This window comes from Lithobates pipiens, unplaced genomic scaffold (genome assembly GCF_037356315.1).
Source record: "Lithobates pipiens isolate NorthernLeopardFrog02 unplaced genomic scaffold, aLitPip1_a1.2 Scaffold_19, whole genome shotgun sequence".
Classification (NCBI taxonomy): Eukaryota; Metazoa; Chordata; class Amphibia; order Anura; family Ranidae; genus Lithobates; species Lithobates pipiens.
The window spans coordinates 25,499,660-25,521,701 of NW_027507764.1; the positions used below are offsets into that span (position 1 = coordinate 25,499,660).

Consider the following 22,042-nt stretch of genomic DNA (forward strand, 5'->3'; position numbering starts at 1 on the left):
CAGTAGTGCACCTCAACCCTATATATTGTGGACCTATACCAGTCCTTAAAGAATAGCAGACTGTACCTCACTCAACCCTATGTACTGTAGTACCCTATACCTTACCAGTCCTTATAAGGACCTTTGTGGAACTAGTAGGTTGTGAATGATTAGCAGACTGTACCTCAGTCCCTATAATCATAAAGGACTGCTGCAGCAGAAGGGCAGCAGTCAGCAGTAGTGCACCTCAACCCTATATATTGTGGACCTATACCAGTCCTTAAGGAATAGAAGACTGTACCTCATTCAACCCTATGTACTGTAGTACCCTATACCTTACCAGTCCTTATAAGGACCTTTGTGGAACTAGTAGGTTGTGAATGATTAGCAGACTGTACCTCAGTCCCTATACTCATAAAGGACTACTGCAGCAGAAGGCCGCAGGCAGCAGTAGTGCACCTCAACCCTATATATTGTGGGCCTATACCAGTCCTTAAGGAATAGCAGACTGTACCTCACTCAACCCTATGTACTGTAGTACCCTATACCTTACCAGTCCTTATAAGGACCTTTGTGGAACTAGTAGGTTTTAAATGATTAGCAGACTGTACCTCAGTCCCTATACTCATAAAGGACTGCTGCAGCAGAAGGGCAGCAGTCAGCAGTAGTGCACCTCAACCCTATATATTGTGGACCTATACCAGTCCTTAAGGAATAGCAGACTGTACCTCACTCAACCCTATGTACTGTAGTACCCTATACCTTACCAGTCCTTATAAGGACCTTTGTGAAACTAGTAGGTTGTGAATGATTAGCAGACTGTACCTCAGTCCCTATACTCATAAAGGACTACTGCAGCAGAAAAGCAGCAGTCAGCAGTAGTGCGCCTCAACCCTATATATTGTGGACCTATACCAGTCCTTAAGGAATAGCAGACTGCACCTCACTCAATCCTATGTACTGTAGTACCCTATACCTTACCAGTCCTTATAAGGACCTTTGTGGAACTAGTAGGTTGTAAATGATTAGCAGACTGTACCTCAGTCCCTATACTCATAAAGGACTTCTGCAGCAGAAGGGCAGCAGTCAGCAGTAGTGCACCTCAACCCTATATATTGTGGACCTATACCAGTCCTTAAGGAATAACAGACTGTACCTCACTCAACCCTATGTACTGTAGTACCCTATACCTTACCAGTCCTTATAAGGATCTTTGTGGAACTAGTAGGTTGTGAATGATTAGCAGACTGTACCTCAGTCCCTATACTCATAAAGGACTACTGCAGCAGAAAAGCAGCAGTCAGCAGTAGTGCACCTCAACCCTATATATTGTGGACCTATACCAGTCCTTAAGGAATAGCAGACTGTACCTCACTCAACCCTATGTACTGTAGTACCCTATACCTTACCAGTCCTTATAAGGACCTTTGTGGAACTAGTAGGTTGTAAATGATTAGCAGACTGTACCTCAGTCCCTATACTCATAAAGGACTGCTGCAGCAGAAGGGCAGCAGTCAGCAGTAGTGCACCTCAACCCTATATATTGTGGACCTATACCAGTCCTTAAGGAATAGCAGACTGTACCTCACTCAACCCTATGTACTGTAGTACCCTATACCTTACCAGTCCTTATAAGGACCTTTGTGGAACTAGTAGGTTGTAAATGATTAGCAGACTGTACCTCAGTGCCTATACTCATAAAGGACTACTGCAGCAGAAAAGCAGCAGTCAGCAGTAGTGCACCTCAACCCTATATATTGTGGACCTATACCAGTCCTTAAGGAATAGCAGACTGTACCTCACTCAACCCTATGTACTGTAGTACCCTATACCTTACCAGTCCTTATAAGGACCTTTGTGGAACTAGTAGGTTGTGAATGATTAGCAGACTGTACCTCAGTCCCTATACTCATAAAGGACTACTGCAGCAGAAGGCCGCAGGCAGCAGTAGTGCACCTCAACCCTATATATTGTGGGCCTATACCAGTCCTTAAGGAATAGCAGACTGTACCTCACTCAACCCTATGTACTGTGGTACCCTATACCTTACCAGTCCTTATAAGGACCTTTGTGGAACTAGTAGGTTGTAAATGATTAGTAGACTGTACCTCAGTCCCTGTACTCATAAAGGACTGCTGCAGCAGAAGGGCAGCAGTCAGCAGTAGTGCACCTCAACCCTATATATTGTGGACCTATACCAGTCCTTAAGGAATAGCAGACTGTACCTCACTCAACCCTATGTACTGTAGTACCCTATACCTTACCAGTCCTTATAAGGACCTTTGTGAAACTAGTAGGTTGTGAATGATTAGCAGACTGTACCTCAGTCCCTATACTCATAAAGGACTACTGCAGCAGAAAAGCAGCAGTCAGCAGTAGTGCACCTCAACCCTATTTATTGTGGACCTATACCAGTCCTTAAGGAATAGCAGACTGTACCTCACTCAACCCTATGTACTGTAGTACCCTATACCTTACCAGTCCGTATAAGGACCTTTGTGGAACTAGTAGGTTGTGAATGATTAGCAGACTGTACCTCAGTCCCTATACTCATAAAGGACTGCTGCAGCAGAAGGGCAGCAGTCAGCAGTAGTGCACCTCAACCCTATATATTGTGGACCTATACCAGTCCTTAAGGAATAGCAGACTGTACCTCACTCAACCCTATGTACTATAGTACCCTATACCTTACCAGTCCTTATAAGGACCTTTGTGGAACTAGTAGGTTGTGAATGATCAGCAGACTGTACCTCAGTCCCTATACTCATAAAGGACTACTGCAGCAGAAGGGCAGCAGTCAGCAGTAGTGCACCTCAACCCTATATATTGTGGACCTATACCAGTCCTTAAGGAATAGCAGACTGTACCTCACTAAACCCTATGTACTGTAGTACCCTATACCTTACCAGTCCTTATAAGGACCTTTGTGGAACTAGTAGGTTGTGAATGATTAGCAGACTGTACCTCAGTCCCTATACTCATAAAGGACTGCTGCAGCAGAAGGGCAGCAGTCAGCAGTAGTGCACCTCAACCCTATGTATTGTGAACCTATACCAGTCCTTAAGGAATAGCAGACTGTATCTCACTCAACCCTATGTACTGTAGTACCCTATACCTTACCAGTCCTTATAAGGACCTTTGTGGAACTTGTAGGTTGTGAATGATTAGCAGACTGTACCTCAGTCCCTATACTCATAAAGGACTACTGCAGCTGAAGGGCAGCAGTCAAGTATAATATTCTTTCTATATTTGGAAGAAAAAATATTATACGTGTACAAGCCTATTACCATACCAGTCCTGAAAAGAACCTTTGTGGACCTAATAGTAACAGCTACTGATTAAACTGACTGTCCCTCACTGCCACACACAGCTTCCTGGCTGTCCCTATTTAAACTGACAAAACACAGGCTGCTGGAACAATAACTTGAATAGCACTCAAAACTATATACTGTACTACTTTACCATACCAGTCCTGAAAAGGACTTTTGTGGACCTAATAGTAACAGTTAATGATTAAACTGACTGTCCCTGCTGCACACAGCATCCTGTCCCTCTCTCTACACTGACAAAAGACAGGCTGCTGCAACAATCACTAGCACAGCAGTGCCTCAAACCTGTATCCTGAACTACACCTAACACCTATACCATACCAGTCCTGAAAAGAACTTTTGTGGACCTAATAGCTAGCGATTTGGGTCACTGCAGTCTCTCCCTGCTCCACACAGCAACCTCTCCCTATAGTGACAGTAGAAAGAATGTAAAATGGTCGCCAGTTCGGGTCTATTTATAAGTTAGGGGGAATGTCCAAGTGTCCATGTGCTGTAATGTCTCAATTGGCTGTCCTGTACCCCATGATGGATGTGTCATCATAGGTCAAAGTTCTTTTACACAGTAAACACGGAAGTTCGCCGGGCGAACAGCGGCAATAGTCCGCCGATTGGGCAGACCTCAAACAGCCGAAATTCGCCGCTTAACGACCGCCGGGCGAACCGTTCGGCCATCCCTAGTCCTGTACACCGTGATGGATGTGTCATGGGTCAAATTTCTTCACAATGTAAACAAATATGGCCGCCGCGAACAGCGCCAGAAGTCCGCCGGTTTGGCGAATGGCGAACGAGCAAAATTCGCTGCGAACCGACCACCGGGCGAACCGCAAGCCCATCTCTAATTGTCACATCCCTCATCTATCAGAAAAGCTCCGTACCTGAACAAATTCGCTCTGACACAGTTAGCAGACTGCACAAAAGACTTCTCCCCGATATCCTCGCCCCTACCCAAACAAACCCGCAAACCCCCAAAGAAGATATCATGTATGCCCCAAAAACAGAATTAACCGTGACACCCGATACCATTGTCCTCTATGTCCTAACTATGTCTGGCCTCTGTATAGGAGAGTACTTCTGTGGCTACCATACTTCAATTCAATGTTAGTGAAGGTATGGTGATGATATTTCCCTTGTTACTACCTACCATTTCCCTGCCAAGTTTATGTCTGCTGCCTGGACCCATTTGCCTGCCACTCCCTACCACCTGAACTGACCCCAGCCTGTTAATAAATGATGCCTCTGCCTGCCCCTTGAACTGTTTATTAACCAAATTTCTATCTTCCTTCTGAACTGACCTCAGCCTGTTAATCTCTGCCTGCCGCGTGAACTAACCTCAGCCAGTGGCGTCACTATGGTTGGTGTCACCCACTTTGGAAAAAATTGGTGTCACCCCTTTCCACCAACTATAGTCCCCCCTCAACTAACTGCAGACCCCCCTCCATTTAGTACAGACCCCCTCTCTCAGTACAGACCCCCCACTAAGTACATTGGTGCAGACCCCCCTCCATCAGTGCAGACCCCCTCCATCAGAGTAGACTCACCCTCCATCAGTGCAGAGTGCAAACCCCCCTCAGTGCAGAATGCAGACTCCCCTCAGTGCAGGCAGTCCTCCATCAATGCAGACCCTCCATCAGTGCAGACCCCCCCCCAGTGCAACTTTAGTACATTCTACTTTACAGACCTCAGAACAGCGCGGGATACAGCAGTGTGTACCTTGGACCCCCTCTCACACAGCGGAGCCGACCTAAGCCGCCTCCCCTTTCTGTAGTTGTAAACTGAGAGGAGGGGGAGGCGGCTTCAGTCCACTCCACTGTGTGAGACAGCTGGCGAGAGACACAAGACATCAGTGTGGGGGGGGGGTGAGGACTATGCAGCGTTAGCAGTGCCGCTGCCCACAGGTATCACCCCTCTGGCGGGTGTCACCCGGTGCAGCCAGCACCCCCGCCCCTAAGTGTTTGGTGTTCTTCAGTTTTTTTTCACTGTATATTAATTGGTTTATGTGAAAGTTATAGCATCTGCAAATGATGATATATATAGTGTGTTTGTGTGTGTGTGTGTGTGTATATATATATATATATATATATATATATATATATATATATATATATATATATATACACACATACATACTGTCATTTCTTTTTAAATTATTAATGGCATCATTAAAAACTTATAGTGGGACTGTGATATTGCGGCAGAAAATCTGACACTAACTGACACTGGATAGCAACTGACATCACCAGTGAAACTAATATACTGGCTGGGAAAGGGTTATCACCTAAGGGGCAATGAAAAGGTTAACTAAGTGTCTAACAAATTTAATTTGTGTTGCTTTTATTAGTAGATGTGGCTGATATTCCTGTTCATTCCTCACATTTCAAAAATTTGTGGCATAAAAGAAGACTCTCTATGCCTCTTAGCCCCTGTACACACAGTCGGACATTCTGCCAACCAAATCCGTCGGATTTTGTCTGACGGATTTTGTCCGTCGGATCTTGCCTGAAACTGTTGCATACACACGGTCGGACTAAGTTGTCGAAAAATCAGATCATTCAGAACGTGATGACGTAATTTCCTTACGATGGGACTTCGTTCAGGCTAGTAGCCAATAGCTTTGATGTAGGAATTTGATCTGAGCATGCGTGGCACTTGGTTCGATCAAAATTCTCTACACATGATCGGAGTATGTCCGATCGAACCAGTTGGTCGGAAAATATTTCCAACAAGTTGGAAAATTGGGTCCGACGGATATTCCAACGGAATCAGTCCGATGCATACCACACACAGTCGGATTATCCAACAACACGGTCCGATAGGACACATTCCGACGGATTCTCCGACCGTGTGTACAAGGGCTTAGAAGATACATTGAGGTGTTTGCTTTCTAAAATATGTTTCTTTTGTGGGTGTTTCCACTGTCCTGGTGCTCCGCACCTCCAAACATGTGTTAGGTAGTCAGGAAATTAGATGTATAATGTATGTCCCTAGAATACCTGAAGGTGCTCATTGGATTTTGGGCCTGTCTATGTGGCTAAGCTGTATAAAAAAAAAAGTTTCACCATACCCAGGAGAAGTAGCCGAATGTGTTTTGGGGCGTAATTGTAGGTATAGCTTTGCTGTGTGTGAGAAATAACTCAAAAAGCCGACGTTATGGAAAAACACATTTTATTAACTTTCATCTTTTTCCCAAAAATCTTGGCAAAAATTACTGATCAATTTTCAAATATATATACCATAGTTTGCAGACTCTATAACTTCCACAAATACTAAATAATATACACTTATTTGGCTTATTTTCTACCAAAAAAAACAGAATACACGTTAGTCTACATTTATGAAGAACGTTTATTTATTTGCAAAATTTTATAAAAAAAACTAAGAAAAACATGTTTTTTTTTTTATATTTCACTATTTTTTATAGTTTATATAGCTAAAAGTAAAAAACCCAATGGAGATTAAATATGTGCTATCTGTCTCAAAAAAATATAAAAATTTGAATTTGGGTACAGTGTTGACTTACTGCTATGCTGTGAATAGCCTTTATTGTGAACATGCCTAAATAGTAGGAGATCATACACACAAGTTATAGAAAGTCAGCACACCTCCCTCCCTCTCTCCTGTAAAAGATGGAACCATCTGCAGGATCCGTCTATAAGGACATGACATGACTATTTATCAGAAATCCCAGCATGGTCTGAAGACACAATATTATGGAAGTCCCATGTATTAAATGCATATTGGAGAAACACAGACTGGATTCTAATGAGGAAACAATATATAAAACATCAGCAGATACATTTTGTAACTTTTCATAAAACAATACGGTGATAATGAAGACAAATCATTCTATTTATCTACAGAGAGAGTGAGATGAGAAATAGAAACTTACTCAGTACAAAAGGAAAAGGATTTAGAACCATCCAAACCAATTCTTACTTCTTTAATTTTTGTAGTGAATTTGCTGAACAAGTGAGCAGAGACTAATCCTCCAATGATGAAATATCCCTTCTGGTAATATTCATGCTCAAACCACGGCTTTATCCGATCAAGTCTACAAGCAGATGCTGATCTCCGGGTCAATGCTTCTCCATAGGATGTGATGGGAATGATGAGTATTGGCAGTAAACAGACACAGAAGACCGGAGAACATTTCATGGCACACAGGAGATCCTCTCAGTCACCGGCAGCTCTGCTCAGAAGTAGATGCAATCACCGGAACTTTATACACATCGTCTGAGACCGACTTACACTACAGAACAAAGAACGGAAAAATAGTAACTTCAATCTGAAAATATAATATCTATATCAGACAGTGTAACTAATCGAATAAAGTTTATTCATTTTCAGGATATACTTCCCAATATACAGTGACTACAAGTAGTATTCAACCCCCTGCAGATTTAGCAGGTTTGATAAGATGCAAATAAGTTAGAGCCTTTAAACTTTAAACAAGAGCAGGATTTATTAACAGATGCATAAATCTTACAAACCAAAAAGCTATGTTGCTCAGTTAAATTTTAATAAATTTTAAACATAAAAGTGTGGGTCAATTATTACTCAACCCCTTGGTTTAATATTTTGTGGAATAACCCTTGTTTGCAATTACAGCTAATAATCATCTTTTATAAGACCTGATCAGGCCAGCACAGGTCTCTGGAGTTATCTTGGCCCACTCCTCCATGCAGATCTTCTCCAAGTTATCTAGGTTCTTTGGGTGTCTCATGTGGACTTTAATCTTGAGCTCCTTCCACAAGTTTTCAATTGGGTTAAGGTCAGGAGACTGACTAGGCCACTGCAACACCTTGATTTTTTCCCTCTTGAACCAGGCCTTGGTTTTCTTGGCTGTGTGCTTTGGGTCGTTGTCTTGTTGTTGGAAGATGAAATGACGACCCATCTTAAGGTCCTTGATGGAGGAGCGGAGGTTCTTGGCCAAAATCTCCAGGTAGGCCGTGCTATCCATCTTCCCATGGATGCGGACCAGATGGCCAGGCAGGCCCCTTGGCTGAGAAGCAGCCCCACAGCATGATGCTGCCACCACCATGCTTGACTGTAGGGATGGTATTCTTTGGGTCGTATGCAGTGCCATCCAGTCTCCAAACGTCACGTGTGTGGTTGGCACCAAAGATCTCGATCTTGGTCTCATCAGACCAGAGAACCTTGAACCAGTCTGTCTCAGAGTCCTCCAAGTGATCATGAGCAAACTGTAGACGAGCCTTGACATGACGCTTTGAAAGTAAAGGTACCTTACGGGCTCGTCTGGAACGGAGACCATTGCGGTGGAGTACGTTACTTATGGTATTGACTGAAACCAATGTCCCCACTGCCATGAGATCTTCCCGGAGCTCCTTCCTTGTTGTCCTTGGGTTAGCCTTGACTCTTCGGACAAGCCTGGCCTCGGCACGGGAGGAAACTTTCAAAGGCTGTCCAGCCCGTGGAAGGCTAACAGTAGTTCCATAAGCCTTCCACTTCCGGATGATGCTCCCAACAGTGGAGACAGGTAGGCCCAACTCCTTGGAAAGGGTTTTGTACCCCTTGCCAGCCTTGTGACCCTCCACGATCTTGTCTCTGATGGCCTTGGAATGCTCCTTTGTCTTTCCCATGTTGACCATGTATGAGTGCTGTTCACAAGTTTGGGGAGGGTCTTAAATAGTCAGAAAAGGCTGGAAAAACAGATAATTAATCCAAACATGTGAAGCTCATTGTTCTTTGTGCCTGAACTACTTCTTAATACTTTAGGGGAACCAAACAGAATTCTGTTGAATTGAGGGGTTGAATAATAATTGACCCTCTGAATAAACTTTTCACTATTTAAAAAAAAAATTAAACAAAGAAATAACATTATTTTTTGCTGCAGTGCATTTCACACTTCCAGGCTGATCTACAGTCCAAATGTCACAATGCCAAGTTAATTCTGAATGTGTAAACCTGATAAATCTGCAGGGGGTTGAATACTACTTGTAGGCACTGTATATATATATATATATATATATATACTGTCAAGGCAGCCATCAGAAATTTTTGCGCCCCTTACACAGCTTTAGGCCTGGGCCCTCCTCTGAGCCTGACCACCAACATTCCCCAGGGCTTGCCCATGGGCCATCCTACTGAATCCACACATCGGCCACCCCACCTGTGCGCACTCAGCCCCCCTCAATCCTGTATATATGTAAGCCTTCCACACACCTGTATATATGCCAGCCCCCCCACACACACACACACACACACACACCTGTATATATGTCAGCCCCCCACACTTGTATATTTGTCACCCCCCCCACACACACACCTGTATATATGTCAGCTCCCCGAATCCTACCCTGCGGCCCAGTCTCCGAAGGGAGGGGGTTCATGCTCTGCTTCAGTATGTCACAATACATTGTGGCATTCATGGTTCCCTCAATGAACTGTAGCTCCCCAGTGCCGGCAGCACTCATGCATCCCCAGACCATGATTCTCACACCACCATGCTTGAATGTAGGCAAGACACACTTGTCTTTGTACTTCTTAACTGGTTGCCGCCACACACGCTTGAAACCATCTGAACCAAATAAGTTTATCTTGGCTTCATCAGACCACAGGCTATGGTTGAAGTAATCCATGTCTTTCTTTCTCGTACATCACGGGACACAGAGACTCAGTAATTACTGATGGGTTATAGGGTATCACTAGGTGATGGGACACTGGCACACCCTAGACAGGAAGTTCAATACCCCATATAACCCCTCCCCCTACTGGAGGTACCTGAGTTTTTTCGGCAGTGTCTTAGGTGTTGGTCACAAGTAAAGATGTGCTGTGCTGAGCTCCGCTGGATATCCTTACTGGGGCCAGCTATGCAACCGAATCCATTCAAAGTGTCTTTTCCAGACCGAATTGGATGGTACCCAGGCCTCGTGTCCGAAGAAACAAGGTTTTACCTGTAATGCTTCTCTTTTTAGAGAGCTGGACCCTGGGACCCAGTATTTGTTTTTTTCAGCCATATACCTGGCAGGGTGCTTTACGGGCCCAGAACTGCGGATCCCCCTATTCAAGGGGGCCCCAGTCTCTAAAGGTTTTTTTCCTAACGGAGACCCTGCAGCTGGATAAGGTAAGGGACACTCCTCAAGAATTTTTCTAATTCTAGTAGGTTTTCTCCTTTTAAGTAAATGTATGCTATGCCTATAGTCGCCACCGGGGGCTGCCAAGAGCACATACCTTTCATGCCTGATCTGTCTGCTTGGTGTCCACACTCTATGCTCCTCCAGCCATGCTCCAGGAAGGATGAAGGTAAGGGTCTTTTTTTCCTTTTGGGATTCTCCCTCCATGGATTAGGGGACTGAGACAGGCCTGGGCAGAGAGCGGTAATATGCCGCGCCACCCGCCTCCATCCGCCGCCATTACAGAGGCTTCACATCCACCGGCCCTTCCCTCTCCTCCAGCCTCCCCTCCATGCTTGAAAGCAGGGTTAGAGCCTCTGCTTGCATGGGAAACGCTTGTTTTTAAAAACGAGCGGGGGGGCGGAAGTGGTCGGAAGGGGGGGGGGGGGGGCGGCTCACTAGGCTACACAGGCTTTAAAGTGCACTCTTTTTCAGATGCGCACAGCCTATGGAGGGACACAGAGCTGACAGGCGCATGTGAGTGTGGAAGACACAGGCATTTCCAGGCAGCATTTACTTAGGCAGCAGACTGAGTCTTAGTAGAAGCTGAACTACAGTGCTCAGCAGTCAGTGCATTTTTTTGTGGTACCTCTACCTTTTGTTTCTTTGCACTATGGGTAAAGAGTTACAAGTACCCCGAAGAATAGGGGCTCTAAGGGGTCCCCTTCAGCCTCTGAGGACCCCCACTCTGCAGCACCTTCCCCCCCTGCAGGACCCAGGGAGGCTGGCCAGGGAGAGCCATCGGGGTCAGGGGCTGCAGCTGCTTCTGGCACTTCAGCCCCTGTGTACATTACACAGGAAGTTTTTTCCTCAACCATAAACGGTTTAGAGGAAAGATTAGTGGCCTTAATCGCATCTTCACTCAGTGGTAGAAAACGTACTAGGCCCCCTCTGTCACCCAGGACCCTCAGAGTGAGGAACTTTGAGATAAAGGAGAGGAATCCCCCTCAGAGGATCAGGAGGAGACTGATGATTCCACTTCTGAGAAATCTAGTGGAGAAGGACCCTCTTCAGCTTCTCAGAATGAGAAGATGTTGGTGCAAATTCTTGCTGAATTGGTCCGTTCCACGTTTAAGTTACCCGTACCTGCGTCAGTTAAAGAACCCACTTCTTCTCTGGGTTCACTGAAACCTCCTCATACTGCACATGCTTTTCCTGTTCATGGTTTGCTGGAAAGGCTTATCTTTTCTGAGTGGGATCACCCAGATAAACATTTTTTTCCTCCTAAAAAGTTTTCTACACTTTATCCTGTGGAGGAAAAATTTACTAAGATGTGGGGTATACCGGTAGTTGATGCCGCCATTTCCTCCGTAAACAAAAGCCTGACTTGTCCTGTTGACAACGCTCAGATGCTTAGGGATCCAACTGATTAGAAAATGGAATTCCTATTAAAAAATGTTTTCTCCTTGGCAGGTTCAGTAGCTCAACCTGCAGTGGCAGCAATTGGAGTCTGTCAATATTTGAGAGACCATGTTAAACAGGTGCTTAAAGCTTTACCTGAACAGCAAGCCCGGGAGTTAGCTAACCTACCAGCAGCTTTGTGTTTTGCTGTTGATGCTATCAGAGATTCTATCCTTCAGACCTCTCGCCTTACGCTTGGATTGGTACACATGCGTAGAATCTTGTGGCTGAAAAATTGGTCAGCCGAATCACCATGTAAGAAACTCCTGGCGGGATTTCCCCTTCGTGGTACAAAACTGTTTGGAGAAGATTTGGAGAATTATATCCAAAGGATCTCTAGTGGGAAAAGCACCCTTTTACCAGTCAAGGAGTAAACGTCCCTCCTTTAAACGGGCGCTTTCTCCAGTGCCAGGGTCATCAGCCTCCAGGCAGTCACGACGGCCTCCTCCGTCAGGCTCTAAGGTTGAAACTCAGAGTCAACCCCAGGGACAAAAGAAGTCCTAAGGGAGAAGGTCTTCAAGACAAAACGCTAAGACCTCCTTATGAAGGGGCGCCCCCGCTCACTGTGGGGAAGACTACTAAAGTTCTCAGGGCTCTGGCAGGAGGAATTTTGGGACAAATGGGTGGTCTCCACAATAACTCTAGGTTACTGTCAGGAACAATGAAACAGACAGAGACAGAAGTACAATCAAATCACACTTGTTTATTAATAAAAATAAAAAGGTAAATAAAAAAAAGCGTATTTGAGCATAGCCAGTAGGGATGAGCCGAACACCCCCCCGGTTCGGTTCGCACCAGAACTTTCGAACTGACCCCAAATTCGTACGAACTTTAGAACCCCATTGAAGTCTATGGGACTCGAACGTTCGAAATTAAAAGTTCTAATTTTAACGGCTAATATGCAAGATGCTGTCCTAAAAAGGGTTTGGGGACCTGGCTCCTACCCCAGGGGACATGGGTCAATGCCTAAAATGTTTTTAAAAATGGCCGTTTTGGCGGGAGCACTGATTTTAATGACGATTAAAGTGAAAAAAAAGTGAAATATTCCTTTAAATATTGTGCCTGAGGGGTGTCTGTAGTATGCCTGTGAAGTGCCACGTGTTTCCCGTGTTTAGAACAGTCCCTGCACAAAATGACATTTAACGGAAATAACGTAATTTAAAACTGCTTGCGGTTTTAATGTTATATCTGGTTCCTGCAATATGGTTGAAAATCATTGAGAAAAATGGCATGGGTAGCCCTCCCTGCCCATTACCAGCCCCTTTGGGTCTTGTACGCATATTAAGGGGAACCTCGTACCCATACTAAAAAAAAGGAAATACGTGTGGCCCCCAGGCCCTATATACTCAGAACAGCAGTATACAGGCGGTGCAAACAAGACAGGGACTGTGTAGGTTTGTTGTGTTAAGTTGAATCTGTTTGTAATTTTCAACTGGTACATTTTTAAAGTGTCCAGTCAAAAAAAACTATTTTTAAGCTTTTTGGAAAACATAGGGAAGGGTTATCACCCCTGTATAATTTGTTTTGCCGTCCGTCTTTTTTCATCTCACTTGCTGTTGTCTCCTTCCGTTTGCAAGTAGGAGATGTTTGTAAGTTGGATGTTTGAAAGTAAGGGGCCTGCTCCATATGCTCTGCAGAAATGGCAGAACAAGGTGTTGGTTTTGCCACAACATTGTAAGCCCTCAAAGTGACTCTTGGTGGGCGCTGGAGCGCCCTGCTGTGAATGATTATATCAAGAATTGTAATTACATGCCATTGTTGAACAGTGGTAGAAAAATTGACCTTTGGTGGTTGTGGTGCTGGTGCCACAACACTATAAGTCCTCACAGTTACTCTGGGTGGGCACAGGAACGGGCCCTCCTGTGAAATATTATATCAAGAATTGTAATTACATGTCCCTGTTAAACGGGCAGAAAAATTGGGCCTTAGGCACTGGTGCTGGTGCCACCACACTGCAACCTCTCCCATATACTCTAGTTGTAGTGCAGGAATTAGCCCTGCTGCAAAGCATTGCATCAATAATTGTAATTAAACGCCCCTGTTAAACAGGGGCAGAAAAATTGGGCTAATGGCATCACCCAGAGCCAGAAATGTTCTTCCAACATATCAGCAGAGGAGGAAGAGGATAGACAATCAACATAACAGGACAGTCACTCAGCATCAGCATAGGCAGTCTTGAAGGGATGTGATATTTAAAAAAAAGTTATTCGGTTACATCAGCTTCAGGTGGTTGGTAGCTGTGGGTGATCCAAGACTGATTCATCTTGATGAAGGTCAGTCGATCAACTGATTCGGTGGACAGCCGCACCCTGTGATCGGTAACAAAGCCACCAGCAGCACTGAAGGTGCGTTCCAAAAGAACGCTGGATGCAGGACAGGCCAGTAGCTCAATTGCATACTGTGCAAGCTCTGGCCAGTGATCCATCCTCAAGACCCAGTAAGCCAGAGGATTTTCGGTTGGAAAGGTGTCCAAGTCTGACCTTGACCCTAGGTATTCCTGCACCATGTAAATCAGACGCTGACGATGGTTGCTGGAACCGATCATACCTTGGGGCTGCGGACTAAAAAATTGTCTGAAAGCATCGGTCAGACGGCCACCTTCTCCACCGCTCCTTCTGACCGATGCCTCAGCAACATGTTGTCCAGGACCAGGAGTTTGTAACCTCCCAGTCTCTGGGAACGCGTTGCACAGACCTTTCTGCAAGGCCTCCCGGAAATGTCTCATCCTCTGCTCCCTCTGCGACGGCAAGATAAGGTGGGCAACCTTACCCTTGTATAGAAAAAGAAAAGAAAATCTGCGCTACAGTGAAGAAAACAAACGAAAAAAATCTTTGTCATGCAGCAATTCAAATTATATACCAAAAGATGCTATATAAAAAACTTGAAAGGAAAAGTGATAGAACTGCGCAATCCTTAATACTTAAATCAAGGTGTAGATATACAATAAAGTGCATATGTGCTCTTTGTTGTTGGGCAAAGTATTACACTACATCCCAACACACAAATGTATTAGTGACATAAACCCAAACAGTGCAAATGAGACCACATATAAATAACACCGGTTGTTATAAAATAAGGTCACTAATGAAATCTCAATAAAACTAGTGTTTCAAAAAATATAAATATGTGCAAAAATTATGTTGAATAAAAATCAAAGTAAAAAAGCTCATTAAAGTCCAAATAAGTGAGTTCAAACAAACGAATATCCACAGTGACTTGTCCGAAAGTCCAAACAGGTGTAGTCATGGAACAAGGATTAAGTGCACCACCACCGTGTAGATAACAAAATGGCTCCTTACCAGATGCCCCAGTAAGGAGTGCCTATCATAGGGGTCAAGCCCAGGTATGTATCCGACTTCAAAGGATAAGGGACCACTGGTGCCGGACTCAGACGAATTTCAACCAAGGAACAGATGTTCACCATAAGAAGGAAGCAAACAATCCAAAATAGTGTAACACCATTTATTAAAAAAAGAAGGTAAAAAAGAGTGCACTTACAGAAGTAAATGGACACAGAGCATATCGTTAATGGAAAAGCGTCGGCCGATCACAAACTCCAAACGATATCCTTATTCGGTTGCAGCTTCCAATGAGGCAAAAAGCGTGTCACGCCACCCAACGCGTTTCGTGAAAAGATCACGTCGTCCTGGGGTATACCCCAGGACGACGTGATCTTTTCACGAAACGCGTTGGGTGGCGTGACACGCTTTTTGCCTCATTGGAAGCTGCAACCGAATAAGGATATCGTTTGGAGTTTGTGATCGGCCGACGCTTTTCCATTAACGATATGCTCTGTGTCCATTTACTTCTGTAAGTGCACTCTTTTTTACCTTCTTTTTTTAATAAATGGTGTTACACTATTTTGGATTGTTTGCTTCCTTCTTATGGTGAACATCTGTTCCTTGGTTGAAATTCGTCTGAGTCCGGCACCAGTGGTCCCTTATCCTTTGAAGTCGGATACATACCTGGGCTTGACCCCTATGATAGGCACTCCTTACTGGGGCATCTGGTAAGGAGCCATTTTGTTATCTACACGGTGGTGGTGCACTTAATCCTTGTTCCATGACTACACCTGTTTGGACTTTCGGACAAGTCACTGTGGATATTCGTTTGTTTGAACTCACTTATTTGGACTTTAATGAGCTTTTTTACTTTGATTTTTATTCAACATAATTTTTGCACATATTTATATTTTTTGAAACACTAGTTTTATTGAGATTTCATTAGTGACCTTATTTTATAACAACCGGTGTTATTTATATGTGGTCTCATTTGCACTGTTTGGGTTTATGTCACTAATACATTTGTGTGTTGGGATGTAGTGTAATACTTTGCCCAACAACAAAGAGCACATATGCACTTTATTGTATATCTACACCTTGATTTAAGTATTAAGGATTGCGCAGTTCTATCACTTTTCCTTTCAACCTTACCCTTGTACCATGGATCAAGGAGAGTGGCCAGCCAGTAATGGTCCCTCTCCTTGATCCGAAGAATACGAGGATCCTTCCGCAGGCTTTTCAGGATCAGGGAGGCCATGCAGCGTAGGTAAGCTGAGGCATTCAGGACGGAGTCCTCTGGGTCACTAAGGACAACATGATCCGCAGCTACCTCCTCCCAGCCACGTACAAGTCCACGGGTTTCTTGGGACTGTAAATCATCCCTACAAGACTGCTGCTGCTGCTGATGCTGAGTGCCAGCCTCCACCTCCATGCTGACACAATCATCCTCCTCCTCATCATCCACTTCCTGTGTGATAGGTGGCACAGCAGGAACACTGTCTGGATAAAGGGGGCCTTGAGAGGCAAGGAAGTCCTCCTCTTCTTGCCTCTGTTCTGCCTCAAGTGCCCTGTCCATTATTCCACGCAGCGTATGCTCCAAGAGGTGGACAAGAGGTACAGTGTCACTGATGCATGCACTGTCACTGCTCACCATCCTTGTGGCCTCAAACGGTAATAGAACAGTGCATGCATCCCTGATCATGCCCCACTGGCGTGGTGAGAAAAAACTGAGCTCCCCTGACCCTGTCCTGGTGCCGTAGTCGCACAGGTACTCATTTATGGCCCTCTGCTGCATGTGCAGCCGCTGCAGCATGGCCAACGTTGAGTTCCACCTGGTGGGCATGTCACATATAAGGCGATTCTTGGGCAGGTTCAACTCCTTTTGGAACTCAGCCAGCCGAGCACAGGCATTAAATGATCGGCGGAAATGCACACATACTTTCCTGGCCTGCTTCAGGACATCCTGTAAGCCCGGGTACCTGCCCAAGAACCGCTGCACCACCAGGTTAAGGACGTGAGCTACACAGGGCACATGGGTCAGTTGTCCCTGTCGGAGGGCGGAGAGGAGGTTGGTGCCATTGTCGCAAACTACCATTCCTGGCTTAAGCTGGCATGGCGTCAACCACCTCTCGGCCTGCCCCTGCAGAGCTGAAAAAACATCTGCCCCAGTGTGGCTCCTGTCCCCCAAACAAACCAGCGCAAGCACGGCATGGCATCGTTTTGCCTGCGTACTTGCGTAACCCCTAGAATGCCTACGGAGCACCGCTGGTTCTGAGGACAGAGCACTGGAAGAGGCTATGGAGGAAGAAGAAGAGGAGGGGGTGGAGGAGAGAGGTGTGTCACAACCAATAGTAGCATTTTGGAGGCGTGGTGGCGGAACAACCTCCAACACTACTGCACCTTGTCCTGCATCCTTCCCAGCTGCCAGAAGAGTGACCCAATGAGCCGTGAAAGACAGGTAACGTCCCTGTCCATGCCTGCTGGACCATGAGTCAGCGGTAATATGCACCTTACCGCTGACCGCCCTGTCCAGCGAGGCAAGGACATTGCCTTCCACATGCCGGTAGAGAGCCGGAATCGCCTTCCGTGAGAAAAAGTGGCGTTTGGGGACCTGCCACTGAGGAACCGCACATTGTACAAACTCAAGGAAGGGGGCCGAGTCTACCAACTGAAAAGTCAGCAGTTGAAGTGCTAGCAATTTAGCCAAGCTAGCATTCAACCGCTGGGCATGTGGATGGCTGGGAGTGAACTTCTTTCGCCGGTCCAGCAGCTGGGGCAGGGACATTTGCCTGCTATAATCGGACGTGGGTGTACTGCTAGCAGAGTGCCCGGAAACACTTGGCTGTGACACACCTAATTCTACACCTTCATTCCTCTCAGAGCAGGTTTCAGAGAGGACTGAAAGTCTAGTGGGGTTGGAGATCCCAGCTGATGAGGAGCAAGGAGAGGTCCGCTTTGTTCTTTGGTGTGGGTCTTTCAGGTACGTTTGCCAACGAGCTGCATGGCAGGTCAACATATGTCTGGTCAAGCATGTGGTGCCCAAGCGGCTGATGTTTTGGCCACGCGAGATACGCTTGAGACATATGTTGCAAATAGCAGCGGTGCGATCTGATGCACTCGTCTCAAAAAAGGCCCACACCAAAGAACTTAACGCGCAGAGGCAGTGCCCTGCACAGGTGGAGCTCTGCGGTGTGATTCAGTCGGTGTGCTGCCCCTAAGCTGGCCCCTGGAGGACATGTGCCTCCTCCTCCTCTCTCCTACCAGGCACCCACGTGGAGTCAGTGCCCTCATCATCCCCTCCCTCTTCATCGCTGGAGCAAACCTGGCAGTATGCTGCAGCTTGCGGAACATGACTTCCAGATTGCTGTCCTTCTTGAGCATCCCCTCTCTCTGCATTCACGCTACTGCCTTCCTCTAGCTGAGTATCATCATCAGAGCCTACAAAACACTGGGCATCCTCCTGGAGCATGTACCCAACACTGTGCTCAAAGAGTTCAGGAGACTCCTCAGGAGGACGTGGTGGGTCTAGGGAAGGAGTCACTGATGATGACATTGAGACGAGGGAAGACGATGCGTTGGCAGCTGCTTTGCTAGTACCCTGAGACTGGGTGAGAGAGGATGAGGAGGATGAAGAGGGCTTGGTCATCCACGCCACCAAGTCATTGGCATGTTGCGGCTCAACATGTCCAGCTGCCGAAAAGAAGGACAAGCGTGTCCCATGGCCACGTGCTGATGATGACGATGCACCGTGTCCACGACCATCACTGTTGTCTCTAGACACAGAGCCTGCTTGCCCTCTTTTATCGGCTCGCGCCTATTGCGCCTATCTGCCTCTCCTTGCTGGCCTTCCAGACATGGTAATGGCCTGAAGGGAGAAAACCAGCAATTGGGAAGTGTATATTGTGCTGGAGGCACACACAACTTCCACTAACTCCTGCAGATGGCAGATGGCTCAAATAGAGAAGAGCTATGTAGGCGGATATAGCGGTGTATACTGGGTTCAGAGCACTCAGACAGCACGCACAATCTTCTACCGCTGACTGCAAGCTCTATTTAAAACGAGCAAGATAGTTTGCTATATAGGTGGATATAGCGGTGTATACTGGGTTCAGAGCACGCAGACAGCACGCACAATCTCCTAACGCTGACTGCAAGCTCTATTTAAAACGAGCAAGATAGTTAGCTATATAGGTGGATATAGCGGTGTATACTGCGTTCAGAGCACGCAGACAGCACGCACAGTCTCCTAACACTGACTGAAAGCTCTATTTAAAACGAGCAAGATAGTTAGCTATATAGGTGGATATAGCGGTGTATACTGGGTTCAGAGCACGCAGACAGCACGCACAATCTCCTAACACTGACTGCAAGCTCTATTATAAAAGATAGATATATCGCTAGCTATATAGGTGGATATAGCGGTGTATACTGTGGTCAGGGCACGCAGACAAAAACCACTACAGAAGAGCAAGAACGAAAAAATCGGCCGATAACGATCGGTGTATACTGTTTCGAAGGTACACAGAACACCCACTAACTGCTACAGACGCCAACACACTACACAAAGCGGCCGCGCTGGCGGCCTTATATAGTGTGGGGCGTGTACTACACAGCCTGAGCTATGATTGGCTACAGGCATCCTGCCTGTGGCCAATCATGGCTCTCCTCGCTGCCGGCGCTGTGATTGGCCAAGCATGAGGGGTCACAGTGCATGCTTGGCCAATCATGAGCCAGCAATGTACTGCGCCATCGCAGTGCATTGTGGGCCATAAGCGCCACACGAATTTGGGGCGAACGGCCCATAACGTTTGGAATTCGCCGAACAGGCGAACAGTCGATGTTCGCGTCGAACATATGTTCGACTCGAACACGAAGCTCATCCCTAATAGCCAGAGTCCAGTAGCCAGATTGGGCAGTCAGCCAGTCCAAAGTTCATAAACCAGATCGGGTAATCAGCCAGTCCAGACGTCAGGGACCCAAGGAGAGCAACTGCCAGCAAGATAGAAGCCAGGAGGGATGTCAGCAAGCCAGTCTTGGAACAAACAGCAGGAGATGGTTCCTAGGGATGTGACCAACGCGAAGGCAAAGGGAAGAGTGAGCTGGAAGGCTTTAAATAGGCAGGTCAGATGAGCATCATCGGGAACAGCTGGTAACTGTGGAAAGAGAAGAGAGCTGGCAATTAGCCGACAGCTGAGCGGCCAGCCCAGAGGAGGAAGGGCTAAGCCAGCCCTGACAGTTACAAACTAGAACTCCGAGAATTCCCTTCTCCTCATTTCCTCAGATCAAATGTGCCCAGAGACCCAGAGAAAAAGAAGTCTCTCCTTCTAGCATTGGAGCGACTATTGTCGCAAAAAGTTATCATGGTAGTTCCCATGCAAGAGCAGGGAATGGGGTTTTATCCAAACCTTTTCACGGTACCAAAGCCAAACGGAGATGTCAGACCCATTCTAGATCTCAAAGATCTAAACTGATTTCTAGAGATACGGTCCTTTCGCATGGAATTGATCCAAGCGGTAGTCTCCATCCTACAAGAAGGAGAACTTCTGGCATCAATAAACATCAAGGATGCGTACCTGCATGTACCTATTTTCCCTGCTCATCAAAAATTCCTGTGTTTCAAAATAGAAAAACGCCACTTTCAGTTTGTAGCTCTGCCTTTCGGGCTAGCTACTGCACCTCGGGTGTTTACAAAGATCTTGGTCCCTCCTCTGGCCAGATTAAGGGCCCAAGGTATAACAATAATAGCATACCTAGACGACTTGCTCTTGATAGACCAGTGGGTAGCCCGTCTGGACCAAAATTTGGTCACCACAATCAACTATCTGGAATGCCTAGGTTGGGTCCTCAACTTAGAGAAGTCTTCTTTAAAACCAGTAAGAAGACTAGAGTATTTGGGTCTGGTCATAGATACAGCCCAGCAGAGGGTATTCCTACCCCTAGCAACGATCAGTGCTATTATAGAAGGGATTCAGGTAGTCAGGGCAAACAAGGGTCCTTCTATTCATCTTTGTATGAGGTTGTTGGGGAAGATGGTGGCTTCATTCGAAGCAGTTGCTCAGTCTCATTCAAGGCTACTGCAAAACAGTATCCTATCGGCCTGGAACAAGAAGGTTCAGGCGTTAGATTTTCTGATGCATCTGTCCCCTACAACGCATTGGAGCCCCAGCTGGTGGTTGATACCCGAAAATCTGCGGAAAGAAAAATCATTTTTACCAGTTACCTGGACAGTGGTAACAACAGATGTCAGTCTTTCGGGTTGGGGGCAGTCCTGGAACAGTCGACTGTCCAAGGGAGACGGTCCAAGACCGACCGAGAGTGCCTTACCCATCAACATGCTGGAGATCCATGCGGCGTATCTAGCCCTAAAAGCCTGGTACTCAGGTTGCAGGGTTACCCTGTCAGGATCCAGTCCGACAATGCCACAGCAGTGGCTTATATCAATCACCAAGCGTGCACCAAGAGTCGTGCAGCTCAGGGAGAATTAAACCTAGATCTTAATCTGGGCAGAAAGACATATGCCATGCATATCGGCAGTTTTCATTCCAGGGGTAGAGAACTGGCAGGTGGACTACTTGAAGCGCCAGCAGTTAGTCCCAGGGGAATGGTCTCTTAACCCCAACGTCTTCTTGGCCATATGCCAGAGATGGGGGTTCCGGATGTAGATCTCTTTGCGTCCCTGGTACAACAAGGTCGACAACTTTGTGTCAAGAATGAGGGATCCTATTGCATGCGGGACAGATGCGTTGGTAACTCCATGGCATCAGTTCTCTCTGATTTACGCATTCCCTCCTATTCTGCTACTGCCAAGACTTCTTTGCAAGATCAGACAGGAAAAGAAGTCAGAAGAGCTTGGTATGCAGTAATAGTGAAGATGGTGGTAGGCTCTCCTTGGACCCTACCATCCAGTCCAGACCTGCTATCC

At 46.2% G+C, this 22,042-nt stretch overlaps 1 protein-coding gene across 1 annotated transcript in view; it reads right to left on the reverse strand.

The window, feature by feature from the left end:
* LOC143995846 (vomeronasal type-2 receptor 26-like) overlaps positions 1-7,486 on the reverse strand; it is a 101,117-nt gene extending 93,631 nt beyond the window's left edge. The window contains exon 1 of the mRNA XM_077490564.1: positions 7,195-7,486. Coding sequence (XP_077346690.1) covers positions 7,195-7,460 — 266 coding nt within the window. The 5' untranslated portion in view covers positions 7,461-7,486. The remainder of the gene's footprint in view (positions 1-7,194) is intronic.
* Between the last annotated feature and the right edge of the window lie 14,556 nt (positions 7,487-22,042).